At 41.0% G+C, this 22,680-nt stretch overlaps 1 protein-coding gene across 3 annotated transcripts; it reads right to left on the bottom strand.

The window, feature by feature from the left end:
- Positions 1-7,298: 7,298 nt before the first annotated feature.
- GOLT1B (golgi transport 1B) lies at positions 7,299-22,679 on the bottom strand. Of its 3 annotated transcripts, XR_003531333.1 has the most exons (6): positions 22,564-22,679; positions 17,318-17,409; positions 15,370-15,548; positions 11,305-11,386; positions 8,701-9,949; positions 7,299-8,657 (listed from the first exon to the last, which is right to left on the bottom strand). XR_003531333.1 is itself a non-coding variant. In XM_027665825.1 (5 exons), the coding sequence occupies exons 1-5, from the start codon at positions 22,586-22,588 to the stop codon at positions 9,911-9,913; spliced, it is 417 nt and encodes a 138-aa protein (XP_027521626.1). In that variant the 5' UTR covers positions 22,589-22,679; the 3' UTR covers positions 7,299-9,910. The 3 variants fall into 3 exon arrangements, 2 of the variants coding, with proteins under 2 accessions (XP_027521626.1, XP_027521640.1); XM_027665825.1 differs by having other exon boundaries at positions 7,299-9,949; XM_027665839.1 differs by lacking the exons at positions 7,299-8,657; positions 8,701-9,949 and adding an exon at positions 9,972-10,340.
- Position 22,680: the final 1 nt, after the last annotated feature.

Here is a 22,680-nt window from a genome sequence, read left to right as displayed (position 1 = left end):
TCCTGATATGCTCTTTTAGCCTCAAGGGATTTGTACCACAGCAGCTTCCTGAAAGATGAATTCTCTCGGCTGAACAGTTCCTCATGGATTTTTGTTCTATTAATTTGTTCCTTGAAGCCATGTAAAATTTGGTATCTCTAAGATCTTGTGCTCATGAGTTCCACAATTTAGCTCTGTTGTGTGGAAGAATGCAAAATTTTTGCTTTATTTTGAACTCACAACTTGAAAGTTTCACATCATTCTCCATTTTCCTGATGCTGTGAGACTGTAAACACAAAGATCAGTTCATCCCCTCTATGTCATTTGTGATTCTACAGACTGCTGTTGAATCCTCTGTCAGCCTCATCTGATGGCTGAGTCTTAATGACGAATCTTAATCTTTTTGGTTTACTATAAAAGAGTTCAATAACCTTTATCGTCCTTGATCTAGGAAAAAAAAGGTATAAAAGTACAAAAAAATCTCAAAATGCAGGTCACCATATTTATGTTTAATTTGCTTTCCACCCTTCCCCCCATTTCTTTTCACAATGCTTATAGTTCTGTTTCCTAATTTGACTGTTCCTGATTACTAAACTGAACTGATATATTTACAAACTATTTAATTACAATGTTTCTGGGTAACAGGTCATTCATAACCCCTGTTTATATAAATTTAGCTTGTTTGTTTGTTTGTTTTGCAATCTGCATAATTTTATACTTACTGGCACTTTTATATGCTATTTTGACAACTGTGTACTCAATTCCACAAGGTCCTTCTGCAAATAGCTCTATTTTGGCTGAATTGCTTAACACCCTTGTCTTGAAGGCTTTAATCTCACAGACAAATTTGTCCTTTCTCTATTTCGCTCCATTTTCCATTTTCTCAGCTCTCTCTTCTGTTTCTTATCTTTAAACCCATTAATGAGAGCAACCATAAAAGCACCTTTCTTGTGGGGGCTTATTTTCTACGAGCCTTTGGTAAGAGACTTTGTCAAGTCCTTTGGAAATCCAAGAAGATTGTATCCATTGGACCTCTCCTGCATGCTCATTGAATCCTTCAAAGAACTTTCTAGATGGGCAGGTCAGGATTTCTTTTCAGAAAAGTCATGCTGAGTCTGCCCTTCAATGTGATATTTATCCACTTATCTTTTTGCATTCCTTATTACAGGTTGCACATTTTCTACAGACTCACTTCAGTATCCTGAATCCTTCTGGAAGAAAACTTGTTTGAGTGCAGTTTTACTGCTTCCAGAGCTCAGTTTGTAAGGCTGAACAGTATTGTGCTGTTAGCTTTTTTTCTTTTGAAGTTCTCTGCAACATGCTCCACCATAGAGATGCGTTTCAAGTTATCCTTAAATTACTGCCTTAAACTCCTGAGGTACAGAGCAGAATCCATGGCCTGGGCAAAACTAAGGAGTAGGAGAAGGAAAGGAAAGGGAAAGAAGAAACATTTCCTGACCTACAGAGGATTTGTGCAAAGCCAAACCACCAAGTTACCTAGGATATATAATAAAAAGAGATTTTTTGTTGATCTTTTTATTTTATTCAGAGCCAAATTGCCCCTGGACTTGCAAATTAAAAACCAGAAAAGGGATACAAAATTTAGAAAAGCTACAGAACTTACCTTAAAACTTGCATCTTGCTGCAACATATGAAAACCTGATGTTGCCATTCGTAAATGTGCCATACAGACATATTTTTGCAGTGTTGGTTTGTATTACCTCGATCTATTACACTTCTTTATGTAACACTCCAGAAGTTATAAGGCAAGGGGCATTGCATCTTTACCTCTACTCCTTCCCTCTGTTGTACTGATCCATCAGTAAGAACTTACCTTTTCTCCAGTTTGAATATTTCATTTTCATAGAACAAGCCATTGTTCATTTCAACACCATTTCATTTTCCATTAACACCAAAAATTCTGTGAACACTTTACAGCATTGTTAAACTTTAGAAGTTTTAATGAGTAAATTTTTCACAAATATGAGAGATTTAAGTAATTTATATGCTCCAAGTCCAAAGTATTTCCACAAGTTCTAGGGATTCACAAGGGGAAGAGTTTGTGTTGTGCACATTATCCAAACCAGAACTGAGTAAACTCACCTTTAAATCACAGAAATATGAGGAACTGCTCTTGTGAAAATGAAAAGGCTCTACAAAATAAGGCCAAAGGAGGAATTCTGAAAGAGGAAACTTGTAATTCCGTAGTTCCACCAGGGCAGAAGCCCCTCTTGATACACTTCACAGGGTTTTCTCTCACAAACCTGGTCTGCATAAAGAACTTGGCTGAAGGTAGGTAGGAACCACGTTTTCCATTTAAGATAAAGTTGGCATTCTGAGAATTTTTTTTCCTTCTGAAATGGAATGAAAACTTCGTGTAGTAAAGTGTGGGGAAACCAATTTTGATTCAAACAAAAAGTATAATTCTGAACTAAATCTGTGTTTTACTTTGTTCCTGATCTTTTAAAACTTTCAAAGCTCTTTGTAATATAAGTCCTCTTGAAATGTGTTCCACAGTTATTAAAAGAAATTGTATCTTTTCAAAAAAATCAGAATGTTATGTTTTGATCTTTCTGAAATACTTTGCTTCTGCTTAGCTTTTGTACTAAAACACAGTCTTGCATACTTTCTACAACTGCATGTAAGCACACTGGCACAAACTTTAAAATAAGGAAACATGAACTTTCATCTACAGTATTCTTCAGGGAAAGCCTGTGTCTGATTTCAGCCACAGAACTAAAACTCACAAGAACAATTAAGAAGGTAATTGCAGGATACAATTTCCATATAGCTGCCTTGCAGAACTGGGAACATAGTTGTGGAAAGTTTTTAAAGTGAGGAAAAGTAAAACCTTTGGATGAGAATCAGCTTGGTGCTGTAGAAATTTCCTAGCAGAAAAAAAATATAGTGTAAGTATTGTATGTGTATTTACATACAAAGTATTAGGGGAAGATGATTTTTAAAATTGTTTTTACTTCAGGGAGGGACAGGTCCTTTAAAGTCTTCTGTTTGGGGCTACAACAGAATGATGAGAGAAGCTGAAATAATAAGCCATATACACAGCAAGCAATGGTTGCAATTATTAGTCCTCTTTTGGGAGAGGAGAGGAAAGTTAAAATTCTTTTGTAGAAAGATAAAGGCACTATTGCCTGTCTCGTAGTCACAGGCACAGATCACCTTGTGGAAAGGCTCGAGCGGGATGCAAAGTTTCACTGGATGCTACTTCCAGATAAACAAGATCTTTTTGGAGCTGCATTTTCTCCTGGTGCTTGTTTCCATCCTCTTGCCGGTTTTCATCTCCTTGGGTACATCAACTCCACTCTGTGTGGGCTCTGCTGTAAAACGGATTAGGAGAGGGATCTGGGTGTAAAAACCACAGATAAAAAGCCCGGGAGTCGGAAGTGATTGCTGTAGATGCTAAAGGGCAGGAAGCGTCTCAGCTGGCACCCTCACAAAGCTGTACAGGCCGCACAATTACACCCGCAGAAAGAAACATTGAAAAAGGAGAGTTGAGAAGAGATAAAAGGGGAGGCAGCCTCACAACATCTGACAACCAGGAAAATGCTTAAAAAAAAAAGGCTGAAAGGAAAAGTTGTGCAAGTGTGAGGGTAATTGGAGCCAAATAAACACAACTGTCTCCTGCCCTTTCATTCCCACCCTCTCAGGGAAACAGCACTTTATGCATTCTTCCTAAATAAGCATTTTGTGAATGTGTCACTTATTTCTACCCCAAGAGGGAGAACAGAGTTTGTTTCCAGCATTTCTTCTAGGCTTCTGTCTTCCAGCTACTCACCTCATCTCTCCTCTCCTCTCATCTGCCTCCCCATGGGGCTCTTCCAGAAGGTTCTGTGTGGCCACACCTTCCTCACCTCAGCACTGCTGGGCCGGGCTTCCTTTGTGTCACAGAAGGTGAAGTGTCAGTCACACTACAGAGCAAAGCCTTCAAAAGGCATTTAAACTCCCTCTAAATGCCTTCAAAGGGCACTTGAAGTGTACCAGAGGTGTGACAGGGGGCACGGGGAGATGCCATGAGCAGCAGCAGTGGAGCCCACCCCAGCTGGCTCCGTCTGAGGCTTTACCACCTGGACCATGTGAATGAATCCTGAGCTCTCATCAAAATCAACCCACTCCTTCACATTTGAAGGGAAGCACCAGGATTCCTTGCCAGCCCATTTTCCCCACCGAAGGTCACTGCCAAGTCACTTCTTTGTACCCCACCCAGGCCTGCTTGAAAAGTGGCAAAAAAGTGAGAGAGGGGAAACATTTGATGTTTTGTGCTGTTCTGGGTTTTATTTTAAGGGGGGAAAGAAGCAAGCTGAGGCTAATTCTCCACACAAGTTCGTAGAATAACAGAACTGTTTAGGAGGGAAAAGGCCTTTAAGATCACTGAGTCCAACCATTACCCAGCATTGCCAAGTCCACCACAACCTCCCTGAGTGCCACATTCACCTCTTTTTTGAATACTTCTAGGGATGGTGACTCCACCACTTCCCTAGGTAGCCTGTTCCAGAGCTTGACAACTCTTTCAGTGAGGAATTCTAATAGCCAACCTAAACCTCCCCTGACACAATTCGAGGCCATTTCCTCTTGTCCTGTCACTTGTTACCCAGGAAAAGAGGCTGAGCCCCAACTCACCACAACCTCCTTTCACAGACAGTTGTAGAGAGTGTCAAGGTCACCCCTGAGCTCCTTTTCTCCAGGCTGAGCTCCCTCCAGCTCCCTCAGCTGCTCCTTATACGACCTGTGCTCCAGACCCTTCCCCAGCTCTCTTGCCCTTCTCTGAATGCACAAAGTTAGACAGTTAATGATAAAAGCCACTCAGCCAGGGCACATGAAAGACTCACTGCAGAACTGCTTGGTTTCAGTATGAAAACTAAATCAATATTTGAAGATTGACCTAATGTAGGGGGTTGGTGGGGTTTTTTTGTGTTTTTGTTTTTTTTCTTTGTTTGTTTTGGTGGTGTAAAACATTTGGGGCCAAAAACGCCTTTTATTTCAAAGCGGTAGAATTAAATTGCAGAAATCAATGTGAAATCTTGATTTCCCTGGTGTTACTGGAGGAGCTTTGGAGTGCCTGGAGAAAAAGGAGGCAGTGAGGCAGCTGAGCTGTGCCAAGTGGAAAGCCTGCTTTCCCAATCTCCAAAGTACAACCCGACTGCCTCAAATCCTGCCAGCCCGGAGCGGGGCTGACACGCAGCGTTCCGGCACTGACGGCTCTCTATAAAAAGCTCAACATCCTCTTTGTACTTTAAAGCCATGTTGAGGTTCCCTGATCTAAATTAAGTCAAGCTTAGAAAGGCTCCAGAAGCCACAAACCAGCCAGGAATTTTCAAGCTGTTTCCCAGGTCCCGCTTACCTGCAACAGGACTAAGAGCTGTTGGCTTGTGGTGCAGCTGATTCAGACGAAGACGATAAAAGGTATGTTTTCCCCTTGAGCGCAGGAGACATCACCCCATGACCCCCTGCCCAGGCTTTGCTGGTACCGTGCTGGTGCTCACAGGGAGCTGGTGATCCCCCCAAGTCCTGTGGCCGCTCCCGCCGCCCTCACCTTGGGAATTTCGCTTCCTCGTGGCTCCTCCTGGTGGCAGCAGGGAGACCCCTGACCGCAGGACCATCACCAGCCAGGAGACCCCTGACCGCAGGACCATCACCAGCCAGGAACTCAATGCTTCTATTAGATACCCTGAATTTATATATTTTTATAGGAGATCCACCACGTTCTCAGTGGAAAATGGTACCTGCTGCAAAGCACACAGGAGCACAGATGGATTTTGGCAAGCACACCTCTGGGGGTAAACTATTAATTAAACTACCATTAATGACTTTGAACCAACCCATAAGTGCATTTCTATAAACAGATATTGGTCCATATCCCAAATTATCACTTAATCTGAGATAATGAATTCTGCACCAAATTACTCCATGTCAGTCCTGTCATTTTTCTGTAAATTTTTATGTTTGAGGAGGATGCTTTAGCATATAATTGTGGTGAAATTAGGCTTGGCAAGGGATTACAGCAGCTGCAGAATCTCTTTGTTGGGCTAAGCATGTGATCCAAGTCTTCTAAAAGATGCTTGAACGTGCCAAGATCAATACCAGAGGGGTAAAGCTTAGGAAAAAATGGGCTACAAAGGACAAATCCTGCTGGGTAAATCAGTCTGGTAGTGACACACTAGTGATGTCACAGCTGGTAATGGCAATTTGAACAGCCAAAGCAAGCCAGGATGTGGCAGCTAGACAGAGACAGGAGTCCAAGGGCTGGCAGTGACAGTGACCTCTGAAGAGACAGCTGGGAGACGCGTTTGGTTTAGGGACATGGACTCTACTCTCCAGCCTGACTGATAATGAAAAGAACCAGACAGGCAACAAGTAGATGAGTCTGTGCCTTGAAACCTGCTGAATCAAAAATTTAAATTAATTCCATAAAACACTGATTTTGACATCTGCCACAGGGGCAAGATTCTTTTCTTTATGTTGCTTTTGACAGAGACTCTAAACTGCTGTGGCACCATACCGTGAGCAGTAACAAAGCCAAAGTATTCCTCGTTAATGAATGGCCTCTAGTCACTGAAAGGAATGGGCCATGGGCTATGTACAGATTAAAATTATACCTTATACCTCTCACAGTTTAACAAATGTAACCAGACATTGCTGTGAATTTGTTTTCTTTTATATTAGGAAGTGCCAGTTCTTTGGAATCCTTACCATAGAACCAACTTTGGTAAAGGTTAGTTGAGAGGCTGGAACTTTAGTCAAAGTTTTTAGGGCACTAACTGGCACATAACACCAACACACCACCTCAACAACCAGTTAAAATCCTTGCTTTGCTGTTCTGCTCCCTCTGAAGATGCTCAACAGTGGGCTGGAAGTTTGCTGAGCACCATGGAATGGTAAACCTGCTTATCAGGTCACTCTCTAGCATACAGGGAACTCATGGTCATATCCTTGAACTAAACTGAAAGTCTGCTCTAAGTTCTAGACACATGCCCTTTTTCTCCTGAAGTTTTACAGTTTTTTCCTCGGAAAGGAGGTAGTTTAATAAAGAAACTATTTCCCACATAACCGTAACTTCCATATTTTGTTGCGATGTGTTTAAAACTGGAACACGAAAAACTAGGGGCATGTTTAAGTAAAAGGTTTATTGTAAGAAAGAGAGAAAACCTTTCCATTTAAGATTAATGCAAGACACTATTTACTGTAAAAGTCACAACAGTGTACGATAGCCAAGCAGTAACAGCATGCACCCCCCTCCCTTTTGGAAAGGAAAACTCACCAAAAGACTTTCTTCAAATGTGCATGTAAAGAGACACAAAGACAAATTATAGAAAAAGGTACCCATTTATTCAAGGTATGACAAGGGTATTTACAGTATTCATTTGCTCAGAATAAGATCCATCCTTATGAGTTTTAAAGCAGCGATTATAAATTACATTTAAAAGGGGAAACGTTCCAAGCATGTTTCTGTTAGAGATATTTTTACAAGGACAGAAACACTTTAAGGCTAAGTTGTTTTGACCTTTGCTGCCACCCACATTTATCTTGGCAAAACCGTCTCAAAGACAACATTACCTTGAGGGATAAAGACTATGCTAAATTCAACATAACAATTCTGTTCCCTCGGACACTTTTCACAACAGTTCACGTGTGACAAAAAATTGACTTTTGATTTCAAACAATGACTTAAATATAAGTGAGATGACCTGCCTACATCCTGGATTTTCAGAGAGCTAAAACATCATACACAGCAACACATTAATCACCTCAGAAATACATCATCAGCTTCCCTGTCGATGAAGGTACTTCAGCTTACCAAGCAATTTGCTGCCAGCCAGGGCTCCATAGTCATGTGGTGCAATCCACCTTTCCCATCACATTATTTTTTGAGAGACAAGAACAAAACTTCCAGCTGACTTCTAAAGTAGATCATGATCTCTGTCTGCTTTAAGCAGCACTTGGTTCCCACAGCACAGACTAGTGCCCTACCAGAACAAAAAGGATGACTTTGCTAAGCTGCTGTAATGTTATTCTGTAGTCACTGTAACACACAACAGATCTACGGGAGCAGTTAAAATTGGGTTATCTAAAATGGTTTATCTCTTGAGGTAGAGCCCACAAATCATATTTAGTCCTGTCTGTAAACTATAACACACATGCCATCAGGCAAATATAGCCATTTTTGGTTATTTATAGAATAAACCCACTGATTTTTTCAGATGTCAGTCACTGTAAATATAACGGCTTTTTCTTTTTTTTTACTGAATAATTTTGTGCCTGTTTGAGAAAGAAGCAAATTTAATATTGACAATAGTGGATTGTAGTCATTTATATGGTTGTAATGAAAATAAAACATGTCATACAAACAAACTTCAGAGCAACATTCAAAAGGGTTGATATACGAGGATTCTTTTTAAGTTAAAGTTATTTTGGAAAATTTCAATTTTAACTGCACAATAAAGAAAAAAAAACCCAACAAAAAACCAGTCATTAGACCTGTAAGGCTACATAGCTACTTGAAATACTACTTTGGGGTAATTTGTTTTAGGATTAAGTTTGAAAAGACAGTGAAACAACAGAAACTCCCAAGGCCTATAGAAATACAATTCACTGAGCAATCATGGTTTCTTAGGTGAGGACACTACATAGCTATTGAAAGTGCACAACGTTAACATTCCAATGACCTATTGAAAGTGCACAACGTTAACATGTTAACATTCCAATGACCCGTGCATTAGTAGGGGACATTTATTCCAGGTTAGCCAAGAATCCTCTGTAACAGCAACGCTGTTGCTGTGACCGATAGAAGTTTTAAGTTATTTGAAGACAACCCAAGTGAAAAGCTACAAATATATGGAGATTGGCACTCGACCTTTAGTCAGCCCCAGTTGCTCAGTTTTCTCCCCAGAGACTCACGTACACAGAACTTTAAGTTTCCGTTTTATTACTGTAAAAAATAAAGTCAATGTGTAGTTCCAGAGTAAACAAAGAAACCTTAGTTTCAAACTGTTTAAAAACAAAGGTCCAAATTCTGATAAGTTACATTTCACAGGGTTCACATCAGCACCTCAACCTAATGCATTTTTTTGTGAACTAAGCATATCTTACACAGGTTTCATGTTACTGACAAGGGGGGCTACATTCTCCTCTGGATGCACATGTAACATGACTCACGGAGAACAACCTGGAGGGAATGCAAACCAGTTTCCACAGTTCCCTACTGAGCTCTACATGTTCAGAACCAGCATTTAAGACCGAAGTTATTAAAGATTGACTTTTTGCATATTCCGAAACGGAAGGCAAATACAATCAACTAACATTTGGCTTTGAAACATTAAGATAACAATGTTTTATTTCAGCCACATATTTACAAAAATGTTTGTAACAGGACTGCGTAGGGTTTCCTTTTAATTGTCATAATACACTTATAGATGAATAGTCATCTTAACCTTCATGCAAAGACGCATCTCTTGTTACACAAGAAGTTTCCTGTTGGATTTTTTGCACTCTGAGGATAGCAAGCAGAGGGTTGGGTAAGTTTGGGTCACCCTTAAAAATGTAGGCCTGTTTGCTCTACTGCACCTTCAAAATAAGGAGGTAAAGCACAGGCACCGTTAATTCCACAAGGGTTCATTGCCTCTAGCATGTTTTTCAAAACCAACAAAAATAGTCTTGAGCAGTTGTAACATGGGTTATTCCATGACTTTCACCTCTTCAGTTTACTTCCTGAACTCTGGAGTTACTTTCCTAGAAGCACACTTGCCGAGCTTCTTTTCTAATGTATTTTGTTGACTATACATTTTAAATTAAACTGTTATGTAAAGAATGTAACAAGCTTTTTCCTTTGTACACAACTTAATCTTTGTGCTGAGTATTCTTCAAAAGGATTTTATAAATAATACAGTAAGTTTAGAATCAGTCTTCGGCCCTCTCGTCATTATACCATGTTGTTGCTCTCTCCAACTTTATCTACAAGCTGCAGAAATGGAGACAAAAAGATTTTAAGCTGATGAAGTTTACGTACAGTGAAGCTACTCTCAAATATTACTTGCTACTTGCACAGTTAGTATGTGACTGGAAATGAGAGTCAAGTAGTACTCACCGAGGTCTCATGGTTTAGGTTTGTGAAAATTAAAAAATCTCACATTGCAATTGTGTTTCTGCATGACACGTTTGTCTCATATGGACATTAACAGTGCAACATGAAGATGCAACAGAATGAGAAAGGAAAAAGAAGAAATGCAGATAACACTGCCAGCTTAATGGTTAAAACAAAACAATACAGTCTCAGCCACACATGCATTAGTAGACCAAGGAAGATATTTCAACTGACCATTACTGTGGATTCTCTTCTGAGCCTACGTAGGCTTTGAATAAAACATTAACAATTATCTTTTTAAAACAAGATTTAACCCCATTATGATCAAATTAAATATGACTAAAAGAGATCAATTGACAAATGAAACACTCAATTGATCATGAATTATGAGCCAGAACTTGGCCTAACTGTGAGACTGGAACAGATGATCTTGAACACTCATTTTTAAAAACCAGCCTACCCATCTCAGTAATTCCCCCTATTAATTTTTAGTAGCAGCTATTGAAACTGTTGCTTTCAAAACTAGAGTTAAAAATGCTTGTGTTAAAACATACAGAAATTAGCACAGTAAAAGTAGTTGACAGAAACACTCTAGATTACCATCTCTGGCACCAGTTAATTGTCTTCAAATCCCTGATTATTTTGTTAAGAAAATGGAAACCTCCATTTGAAAAAATACGAATCGTAGTAATGGCAAGATGTAGCCTGGTGCAGTAAACCTTAACAAATATACCTGATGAATGATTATGCATCATGAGAGTTTCTGGATTTGCCCTACAAGCCGAAATTTAACACTGTACTCTACTGTTTGCTTTTACAGGCCACTTTTCATAAATACATCCAAACACTGCACAAAGAAGAACACTGTCCTTTTCATCCTATGGGCAAAAGGAGAGGCACAGGGCAGTGGCAGGATTTGCCAATCTGGTCACCCAGGGCCAAGAGTGAAGCAGAAAAAAACCCAGAGTTCCAGGTCACAGTCCAGGGCTCCTCCCACTTCACAACACGTAAGCAGAGGCAGCTTCTGAAATGTGTCCTTCTGTTTTTACATCTAGAAGTCTCTCCCTGGGAATGAATGTGATCTGTGTGGTGCAAGCAAGAACTATACAGGAATGCACTCAAAGTCATTGCTCTAAAGTTATATTTGCTTTATTTCTGATGCATTTCTACTGTATGAATGGAATAAAACACAGCAGAAGCTTCAATTGTTGCATGAAGTACTGAACACTTACCGAGCTTATACCAGGTAAATTCAAGAGATATCCAAGAACTGGAACTCTTCTAATAAAGCCAACCACCACAGGAAAGAACCCCCTTCAGGTAAAATACCAGAAGATTGTATTAGTTGTTGTAATTAAGCAATTCTCATATTGCTATAACATGAAAAAATAACAGCTGTTTTTAAACCAATTAATCTTGGAGCTTGTTAGCAGCTCACTAGTTTACCAAATATATCAACAGACATTCAGCAAAGAAAGGAGAAAAACCAGGAAAGAAACACCTTATTTTTAAACTGACTTAATTTCCTTCATAGCTGGCAACGCTCAGTCAGCTCATGAAAAAATAACTCAGGAGAGAATACCCAACTTATGTCAACAAAACTGATGCTCCCAAATGATTCCTCAAAATTACCACACATGTTTTGAGATAATTCCTTTTTACATTATAGGAAATACATTCTTGTAAGACCCGATATAGAAACAACTGAAGTTAGTTCTGAGTAATTAAAAGTATATTTGGTACTCTTTACATTAACTGAAGAAAATGAAGCATGACAGAGTTGCATATTCACTTATTTCCCAAATTATAAAAAGTCAGAGGTTTGAATCGTGAGCCAGGGGATAGTGCCTGTCATAGCTGTCATGGTGCAGGCCCTGCACGGTCCACTTTGTCTCTGCAGCAGGAAAACAAATTTCCTATGGCAGAGTCAGCTGTTTGCAGCCAACTGCAGCAGTTCAGCTGGAGGTGGCATTCCCACTGACCCCTTGGTGAGCGATACATTCCCTGTGTACAGTAAGGACTAACGTGCAGTGAGACCTCAGTCACAGCGAAACAGTGAAGGTTGACAAGTCATCATCCTCTTCACCAAACTGCTTAAAAATATTTTGTTGGGTAATATCAATACCAAAAAGTTTTTCTTGGAGGTTTTCTCGTTTTGAAGATTGCATCGTTTCAGTGGCCCAGCAAATTGTGATGCAGGGCACACAAACCACTTGTAGCGGATAGAAACAGCTGGTGTAGCCAAGAAGAAGGAACAGTCAGTACAGGAAGGATAATATTGTTAGCCATAACTCTGGGTGCCTGTAATCTGAACAAGGCTCCAAAAGCAGCTTAGATTACAAGAGAAACTGTCCCATACTAGCCAGGGAAGTTTCTGTTATGCAACCAAGCAACAGGATCCTGAGGGATCGGATAAAATGATGCTCGAGGAAAGGTTCCATTTGTAATTTCTTCAGAAGGGAACAAGTTGCTGAAAACACCTGAACAAGACTGAAGGAAAACAAAAAACTTTGTTTGAAGTAGTTACCAGCCAACCTTGAGGCAAGGGATTCAGATTCTAACAACTATTAAGCACTAGAAAATATGGTCGTAGAATCAAAATCATTAAGGTCGGAAGAGACCTTGAAGGTCATCCAGTCCAACCACTGGTCTCCAATGGTCTTGAGATGTTTTGAATCCAGATCAGATAAACATTCCCACCTGGAATTATCTATCCCTTGTTGATACTCTTCAGAGTAAGGGATAGTTCTAGTGAACTAGGGATAACTATTGACCTCTTATAAACCCTCCAACATTATTTTACCCTGTAGCCCCTGGCTAGCACCACTAGATAATCCATAACCCTCCATGCCTAGACATTTGTAGTGGTTTGAATCTTGTTTTCCCCCCAGAGGCTAAGAAAAGTGGTAACCCCCAAGGGGTGGAAACCCCTGGAAGTTTTGAAGTTCTGTCCAATGGGTGCTCCTGCAGAAATGTAAACATATCACAAGCAAATGGAAGAGACGAGTTGTAGTTTGGTTGGTAGGTGAGGTGGCCATGTTGTAGGAGCCACGAGGAAAGGGGCCCAGAGCCCCTCGGGGCCTCTGGGGCCCCCCAGCCCCAGTTGGGGGCTACAGAGACTTGGAACAGTGTTAGACTGGACTAAGTGTCTGTAGTTAAGCCGGGAGATGTTTTCTCCAAACTGGGCAGCGGAGACAGAGCAGAAAGCAGAGACGCAGCATCCAGAGGTTTTGGCTAAAAGCCAACTGATAAGACCTGAACTGGAGAAGCAGCAGAAGCTAGCAGCTGAGCTACAGAGTTCTGGGGGTAAGAACTGATACCAGACCCCTCCAAAACTCCTTTGATCCCTCTGAGAAAAAGAGGGAGATGAACTCCTATTTTGGAGAGCAGTTTTGGACATGCAGCACCAGAGAGAGAGAGAGAGAGAGAGAGAGAGAGAAGAGCTGAGAAGCTCAGAGCATCCTGGGAAGCTGGACTGGGACGGAGAGGAATGTGGAGGGGTTGACCTTGGCTCCCCCCTCGCACTGCTGCCAAGGTGGCAGCCTGAGGCAGGGCACAGAGGCCCTGTAAGGAGCTTGAATCTCCTGGAGATACCAGACTGTCACGAAGACCCCCTGTGCTTCGTGATATGACCGTGGTGATAGCGACCTTTGTCTGGGGTGACACAGCCCACGGAGGAAGACCCCTTTGCCTGTGTCAAGGTAGCTGAGGGAGCTTGGATACCTCCCTCGTGAGTGCTGGCAGAAAGCCAGCCACAGCTGCTGCATGCATGAGATGAGGAGACCTGCTGCCTTAGAAGAGATTCCTGCTTTGGGACTGGAAGGGATCTGTCCTTCTTTCCCTCCTGGACTTTTATTTGGAGGGGAGAGGAGATCTGATCCATTGTAAATACTATATGTCATGGTAGAGATAGTTGTGATCATGTGTATAATGTGTTATAGTATTTATTTGTACAGTCATTGTAATATATTCCCTTTCCCCCATTCTGAGTCTGGTGTGTTTTGTCTGGAAAAACCCATCTCACATTGGGTTGAGATGTGGGAGGGGGAATGGAGCTAGGGAATTGGATTTTGGGGGTATCTCAAACCATGACAACATTGTAATTTATAATTCTTTTGAGATCCTTTAAAAGGAGGGGGTTTGGTTGGAAACACACTCTACTTGCTTTGTACTGGCTGATTAAACCCAAGTGCTACGTGCAAGAAGTGACAATGTATTCAGTGAAATACTGTGATTATCAAAGGACTTGCAGTGATAGAATTCAGAGTAACACAGAGTAGAATAAGAAACATATATTAAACACGCAAAATTCATTTTCTGAAATCCCACTGTCTTCAGTAGGAGACAAGTTAAGACTTTTTTTTTTTAAAAAAAATTAATCTAAACTAAATAGAAGATTAGCAAACAATTTTACTGAGTGCAAAAAGAATACCATGAGAACAGTGGTCTGACTTTGGTTAACAGCAACTGTATTTTTAGTCAGTTGCTGAATATTCCAGGGTCTGTTACTCAATCAATAAGCACTAATGAAACAGTCTTCATCTGGACAGAAGTCCAAGAACAACTAAAAGCCTCCCTGTTTACTTCTGTAGTGAGTACGGAAGTTCAACCATGGAAATAAAGATAAAAATATAGATATGTATGCCAGTTGTAACAAGTCAAATTCTTTCACCATTACAGTTGCATTTATGAAGAACTTAAATGACACATTGTGAAAGTTACAACATGTATCAAGTTTGCTGTTAAAAAAATTAGAATTTCCATTTTTTCCTTAACTCAGTTGAGATGACACTTAACCAAACCAGCAGTTTGGACTCTATTAGGGCACAAGTGTAATGAAACATGACAGAAAACATCTTTGCACTGGGCTGCCCTAGTAATGAAATGGTTACAAACCTAAGGATGGCAGTAACCAAGTATTTTGCCACATTTGTTAAAGAAAAGAATAAGCTCTCCACCAAAAAAAAAAATACCAAGTATCTGCTTTTTGTATGAGGAAATATTTAAACTTTGAACTGCTAACAATCTGAGTTCCCAGCTTTACAATTCTTTGGTCAGACATCAACTGAACAAAGTCAGTTTGGCATATGCCTTGCAAACATTAGCAGATTTGAGTCTTGGAAAAATATTTATCAACTTTCCACCTCTAGCAAATGTAAATTAACAACTTTATTTAAAATCTGTCAAAACAAACATTTAAAGGATGCTGCTTTGTCAACTGTAACACAGAAGCACTATATGAATACATTTATTCCTAGATACACCAACACAGAAAGTTATTTTGAAACAGGACTTACCTGAATAATAGGAAGAACCCATAAATTTCAAGGATCATTCCTATTAAAGGCCAACCAATGAGAACTATGAGCACACCACCCAGGAAGAAGCCTGTTGCTTTCATTTTGTGTTTTTGAAAGAAGAATCTAAACGTTCTTTCTAAACCGATAACAAAAGACAAGCCAGCCACAAACAAAACCTAGAAAAGACCAAAGAAAGAAAATTGCTAATTATGTCCCCAAGTTTAGGATGTAAATATATATATGTTTTACAAAATTAGACTACATTTCTTGTGCCAATTCTTTTAATACCAGAGGACAGATGGTGAGAATGAATTTACTATTGATTTTCTTTTTGTAAAGTCCATCTTGCAGCATTTGTAGCTCTCAGCTGCTTAAAAAGTGAAGAGTCTACCTTTGTGGTCTCTGACAAACACACTCAAGACAAAAGACCTACTGACAGCAGTTACATCTGTCCTGTCACATAAGTACAACCATTACCACAAGTGGTGCTGAAGCTTAGTACCACTGTCAGGAAAGGTTCCTAAAAACTAAGAACATAAAAGCACCTCTGTTCTGTAGCACTGACATCTTCAACAGCTTGGACTGATCCACTCGTAGTGCAAAGGCAAAAAAGGAAAACAGCTGAACAGCATTTTCAGGTGTTTTGGGTTTTTTTACTGTATTGAGTCTTTCTACTGTTTATTTGTTCCAGTATAGACTGAACACTATCACTGTTGTCCCAACTAGTTGGAACTATTTGTAGTGTCCTGCAGGAACAGGACTTGAAATTACTTCAGCGTTTAAGTACAAATCTAGGCAACACTTTTTCTCAGAAAGTGGTAGTATCTCAGATTTTATTAAGGATTATAGATGAAGTTTAAGTTTATATTATTTAATAAATCACTTTCTTATCACCTCCTGCCCTTCCTAATTTCTTTAAAAAAAACCAAAGGAACCTTTCTGCAAGGATACAGTACCTTTTCTTGCATTATCTTTGGTTACCACATAGCCTGCCTTTGGCTCTTCCTACCTATGTTTTCATCATTTTCCCTAAACAGGATCTTGTATTTCCACCTTACATTAGGAGAAGAAAAAAATAAGCATTATTTTATTTTTTACTCTTCCACTACACAGTCGATGGATGGTTCATAGCAATGCTTCAGCTAATGCACCCCGAGTCAGATACACAATTTTTTATTTCCCTTCAGTGAATCTCAGTATTTGACTCAGAATGAACCCGATCAGTTTTGCCTGCAGACTTTTAGGTATCAGTAAAAGAGGGGGTGAACATCTACCAGCCTGTTCTTGGGCTGGCTGGTGAAGCTGAGAACAGCAGAGGCACAGAGATTAATTATCACATGCAGAAAACACCCTGTCATTTTATATTTGCTTTGGATTGGGAATTCTGTGTACCAGACCTAGGATTTATTTTCTGTGCTGCATTATGCAACAACTTTGACTTGGTAAAAGCTGAAGATATTAAATCTCTCTGTTATGAAGGCTCTTCTAAACCCAAACTACCAGTAATTCATACTTCTTTCTTTCCTTATAAAGCACAGCAAAGCTACATTTGCCAGCACACAGAGAACACATCACTATTCTTATCCAAATATATACTTAAAATTGACAGTTATCTTACAAGATCACAAAAAAGCACCTCAGTAATGACAGCCAATCTAAAAACCACATTTGCAGCAGCACAACAACTGTGGAACAAGCTGCTTCTTGTCTAACCAACATCCCTCAGGCCTGACCCAAGGTATGATATTTAGATCAGTGTGAGCTGTTCTGACTTCAATCAGGAAAAATGATTCACTCACATCATCCAGCATAACTCTTCCTTTATCCAAATTCACCACAGCAGTTCTTGTGATCCAGCTTCAAACTGATAACAGACTGTTCTATTTTTAGTTTATCTTTAATATATCACATATTTAATTCTAAGGACTGCAGAGAAGGCACTTACATTTCCAATAGCCAAAAGAGCTTTGTCAAAGAAGAGTATCATTCCAAAGAAGAGGAAAAACACTCCAAAGCCTGTTAGTCCCATTCCAATCTCTGAAAACAAGAAACAAATTTAGGCATGTAACAAAACATGATACCAGGAAAAAGTCACGTGTAAAAACTGTGAACAAACTTAGGATGTCCAATCTAAAGATATTTTAAATTTAAACACTTCCCCAAGGGTACAAATATAGTAAGTCTTGTAGACATCAATTAATTCAAAACCAGACAGATCTTTGGAAGCTGCTTATCAAAAAAGTCCATATTTGGAACTATACACTAAAATTGAATGCAACCAAAAATCATGCATACATTCATATGGCAAAGACATCCCTTTTGATTTGTTGCTAGTGTGGAGAAAAGGACTGTTTTGTAAAGAGACAACAAAACTTTGTTTTCCGTTTCCAGTTCTTATCCCGTTATCTTTACCCAGTAAGGTAAGTACCCTGCTCTTTTCCACCCTCCTGAGACTTCACATTCCACCTCCCATAACTTTGCACAGCAGTCCCACTCCCCCCAGTTTCTGGATGGAACACAACTCAGATGAATCTGCGGGATTTTTCCAAGCTACACTTGTGCTGACAGCTATCAAACACTAGCCTGGGTCTCCAGACAGTTGCCAGTTTTCACAAAACTAGTAGATAAACGAAATATTGAGGGATTAATGTTCAATTATCATTTTCATGTTTCTTATTTCATTTTCCATAACTAAACATTAGATTTTGATAAGATGCATTATCTCTAGACTACTAGTGTTGCATAACAGTTTCATTTTATGTGATCTTAACATACAGATTTTTTTAACTACCTTTTGCAGTTAATGTCTTGACTTATACTGTGGTGGTCTGGGCAGTGCTGGGTTAACAGTTGGACTTGGTGCTCCTAAAGGTTTTTTCTAACCTAAACAATTCTATGATCTTTGAGTTTTGTAAAAGTTGCTCAACAAATACTGGGAAGGCAAGAGAGTAGAATGGAAGGTTTGTGTGAAAAACTGGACTAGAAGTGTGAAGCTATGATTAAAATTACCACTTGACAATAGCCTCTAAGGTATCTTGAAGATGATGCTTAGAAATACATCCTGCTTTCAATTTTAAACCTCTAAATCCTTCTTTTTGACTCTCACACAGATTGAATGGGATAGAAAAACCTGGAACAGCAGCAACACGGCTGCAAATATCTTCGCATCTACCCATGCACTCACCCTTACATTATTGCTATCCCTGGGACCAGAGAATTTAGAAACCTTCAGAATACATAAATTCTATACCAGCCCTAATACCACAGACAGGCTGGCAGCCCAGGGTGTCTGTATATATATGTATTTGAAAGTTCCAAGTAGTTTTGCATAGTCTATCCTGAAACACAAAACAACCCCCACCCACACTGTCACAGCCTTCCCTGCTACTGCTGGTCAGAGCTACCTAAACATATTTTAATTACACTTTGGACTGCAATTGTAGATTGAGTTGACTGTTTGCTGTTGCTTGAAGAGCTCAGGAGCAAAGGAGGATCATTCTGCCTGTTTCAGAACTTCCATTTAGTTATTGCAAATAAATTTCCAGACAACTCAAAGAGGTTTGTTACAGCAACGTTCCACTTCCCAGACTCCTGCAAGGGCTCAGCTTTCAGCAAGGCTGCAGGGTACGTGATGTTAAAACTGGAGCTCTACATTATCTCATGCCACTTTAAAGTGTTACTATGAGCATTTTAACAACCCACAATTAAAACCACTAAGTAACCTGCCACAATCAATTTACTGCAGACGTTCTCAGCACTGGTTTACAATGAGAAACAGAATTGCAAAGTCTATTTTCAACGGATCTGCTGACTGAAGGCAATATAACAATTGCAATCTGCCCTTTTCTCCAGTACTCTTTGCTTCAGAAGAGCAGAAACAGCCTGTATTCTGGAAGGGAAACACTTGGAGGCAGGACTCAAAGGAATGAGCAGCTGCCAGAAAGACAAATATGCAGCCATGGGAAGTGAGCATTCGTTCCTCCCGCAGACACAGCACAAGGTATGGATGTGGCAGGGAGGCAAAGGCCAACTCCCAACAGCTGCTGCAATCACCACTCTGACACTTCTGTAATCACTTCTGCTACAATGGATTCAGATTCACTTTAGCAGCCACCCATATTCTCTAGTTGGTGGAGGGAAAGGGAAAAAAAAAAAGAATACCATTGTCATTGTCCCAAAATAACTGCTGGAAGATGATGAATGGTCCAGGACTATTATTCTCTGTTGTTAATATCTCAGCAGAAGGTATTACTGACTTGATTCATCTCAGAATGTGGAATTAGATTCAACTAATGTTCTCAGAGGAATTAAAAAAAAAAAAGAAGTGCTGGCATTTTGTACAAAATCTTTTCAACAACAGATTATGAATATTTATAGAGGGAGCAAACTATTTTTAAATGCTTTCTCCTGTGCCAGGAGAGCTTTCCCACATTAGTCAAATACAACATTTTAATGACTAGAACTGCAGACACATAAACTAGCCAGGTTGCATTTACTCTGTTTTTTTTTTAATTTATTTTTAATTATTATGAGAGGAATGAACAAAACTTCATCAATGTTTCTGCACAAATCCCATAAGCCATCCAAAAGAACTGCAGCACTGTGTCAAAACAGCTTAGTAAATATTAAGACTTAAAATTAAGCTACATTGCTTGTGAAAGTTCGGGCAATGCACATTCTCTGCCTTTTGAGCACAAAATAACATGGAAATGTGCACTACAGGCTCTCAGAAAACAAAAAATTACTGGAGTTTACAGATTATGAAAAGTTTCGATGTTTATCATTTTGCTAGCAGCATTTTTTAGTATTGAAAACTGAATTTGCTAGGAGAAAAACTAAGTGCATTCTTTTGCAGTTACTGGTGGTTTATAACACCATTCAACACATTGTTTAAAAATTATGCCCCAGACTGCAGCTGCAAATTTAATTTTCCAAGCATCAACCAATGCAGTGGTTCTCTCCAGGTATTTGACACACTACTCCACCAGTGACTCTATGGTTAACTCTATATTTTTAAAGACAGCAGTGAGTTTAAAAACATCTGATGAAAAATCTTCAGAATTTCAGAAAAAAATGTGAAAAAATACCACATAAAACCCCCTAAACTTCATAGAGTTTTATTTACTGTCTTGGCTCTGTCAGTTAACGCCTACATTGTCAGCACTGGAACTAGATAAGGTCCCAAATGAGGAACTAGGAAACAGTGAATCTCTTCCTGAAGATATTTTTCTTTTTTTTTTTTTTTTTCCCAATGAATACTCTGGACAGGTTAGGGAATGAACAAAAGCAAAGCCCACATGGATTTACTCAACCAAAATCTCTAAAGTAACCCAAAGGGTTAGTACCCATCCCACTAACAGAGCACAGCACTCAAGTTTCTCAAGAAATCACTGACCCTGGATGCTGCTAACCTTTGCTGCCTGTCTTCATCTTTGGCCTTGACTGGCACTCCAGTACCTCCATTTCCAGTATTCTGCTATCAAACTTAGCTATTTTAACTTTTTTTTCTACATTTTTTCACACCCTCCTTCATAACTGATGCTGTGGTGCTTATCAGGCAAACTCCTTTCCTTTTGTGGCAATCAGGCCAGAAATGCATCATGCATGAGATGTTAATTTAAATCAAAAACCTAACAGTCTCCTTTACCTTGCAGCTTAAACTCTCATCACACAATCATCAGGGGTGGAAGGGACCTCTGAAGATCAACTTCCTTGCCAAGGCAGGGTCACCTGGAGCAGGTGACACAGGAACATGACTAAGTGGGTTTGGAATGGCCCCACGGAGGGAGACTCCACACCCTCCCTGGGCAGCCTGTGCCAGGCTCTACCACCCTCAGTGTAAAGATGTTCTTCCTCACATTGAGGTGGAACTTCTTATGGTTTAGTTTATGACCATTGCTCCTTGTCCTGTCACTGGGCACCACTGAAAAGGGCCTGGCACCATCCTCTGGCACCCGCCTTGGAGATATTTATGTGCATTGATGAGATCTCCTGTCAACCTTCTCCTGACTAAACATGCCCAGCTCCCGCAGTCCATCCTCATTAGAGAGATGCTCCAGACCTCTCATCACCTTTGTGGCCTCTGCTGGACCCTCTCCAGCAGCTCCATTTCCCTCTTGCCTTGAGGAGCCCAGACCTTCACACAGCACCCCAGATGTGCCTCACTAGGGCTGAGTGGAGGGGCAGGATCACCTCCCTCGACCTGCTGGCCACGCTCTTCCCAATGCACCCCTGGATCCCTTTGGTCCTCCTGGTTGCAAGGGCACACTTATGAACCTCTTTACTTCAATTTCTTTGTACTTTCCCCTTAAGCATATCTATTTCCAAGTACTTCTATTCACTGAAAACAAAACTAGTCATATACAAGCAGTTTTTATTTCCCACTCCAGACTGAGTGTCTCGTCCTCACCTCACAGCCCCCTCAGTGTCACCTGCAAACATCTGGTGTGATAACAGCACCAGAAATGCAGGGAAGCCACTCGCACCTAATTGTTTCCAAACCACTGACGCCCACAGGGAGGCACACGGGAGGACTCGAGCTAAGTGATACTTTTGTTTACCCCTCGGCTTTCATTCATCTATTTACAGGGACTAGACAAGAAGCAAGGGGTACAAACTGAAAGCGGGGAAATTTAGGCTTGATATGACGATGGAATTCTTTATTGCGAGGCTGATGAGGCACTGGCAAAGGTTGCCCAGAGAAGCTGTGGCTGCCCCATCCCTGGAACTGTTTAAAGCCAGGCTGGATGGAGTTTTGAGCAACCCGGTCTAGCGGGAGGTGTCCGTGCCCACGGCAGGATGGTGGAATGAGGTGATCTTCAAGGTCCCTTCCAACCCAAACCTCCTGTGGCTCTCACAGCGCTCGCAGCCCGACAAACGCCGGCAGCGCCGGTGACAGAGCCCTGCCGAGGGGAGGGCCCGGCCCTTCCCTGCATCCCCACATCCCATTCCACCCGCCGCCTTCCCTGCCAGCTCCCGGCACGGTCGCGGCTCCCACAGCGCGGGGGTGCGCCTGGGCGAGCCCCGCCGGCCCGGGATCATTCCCACCCCGCCGCTGTTCCCGGCGGTGCCCGTGGGATCAGCGGGATCCGCTCCCGGAGCCGCCGCCGCGCACAAAGGGCCCGCCGGGCCCTGTGACCCCCCTCAGCCCCGCCGCCCCCAGCCCTGCCGGGCACCGCCGGCAAAGCTTACTCTGCGTGTCGGACAGGGAGATCATGGTGGCGGCGGGAGCGGGACGAGCGGGACCGGGAGCGGCGGGATCGGGATCGGCGGGAGCGGCCACGTCTTCCGGAAACACGCACCCGCCGG

This window comes from Corapipo altera, unplaced genomic scaffold (genome assembly GCF_003945725.1).
Source record: "Corapipo altera isolate COAL_440 unplaced genomic scaffold, ASM394572v1 1, whole genome shotgun sequence".
NCBI lineage: Eukaryota > Metazoa > Chordata > Aves > Passeriformes > Pipridae > Corapipo > Corapipo altera.
This window is presented reverse-complemented; position numbering and strand designations above follow the sequence as displayed.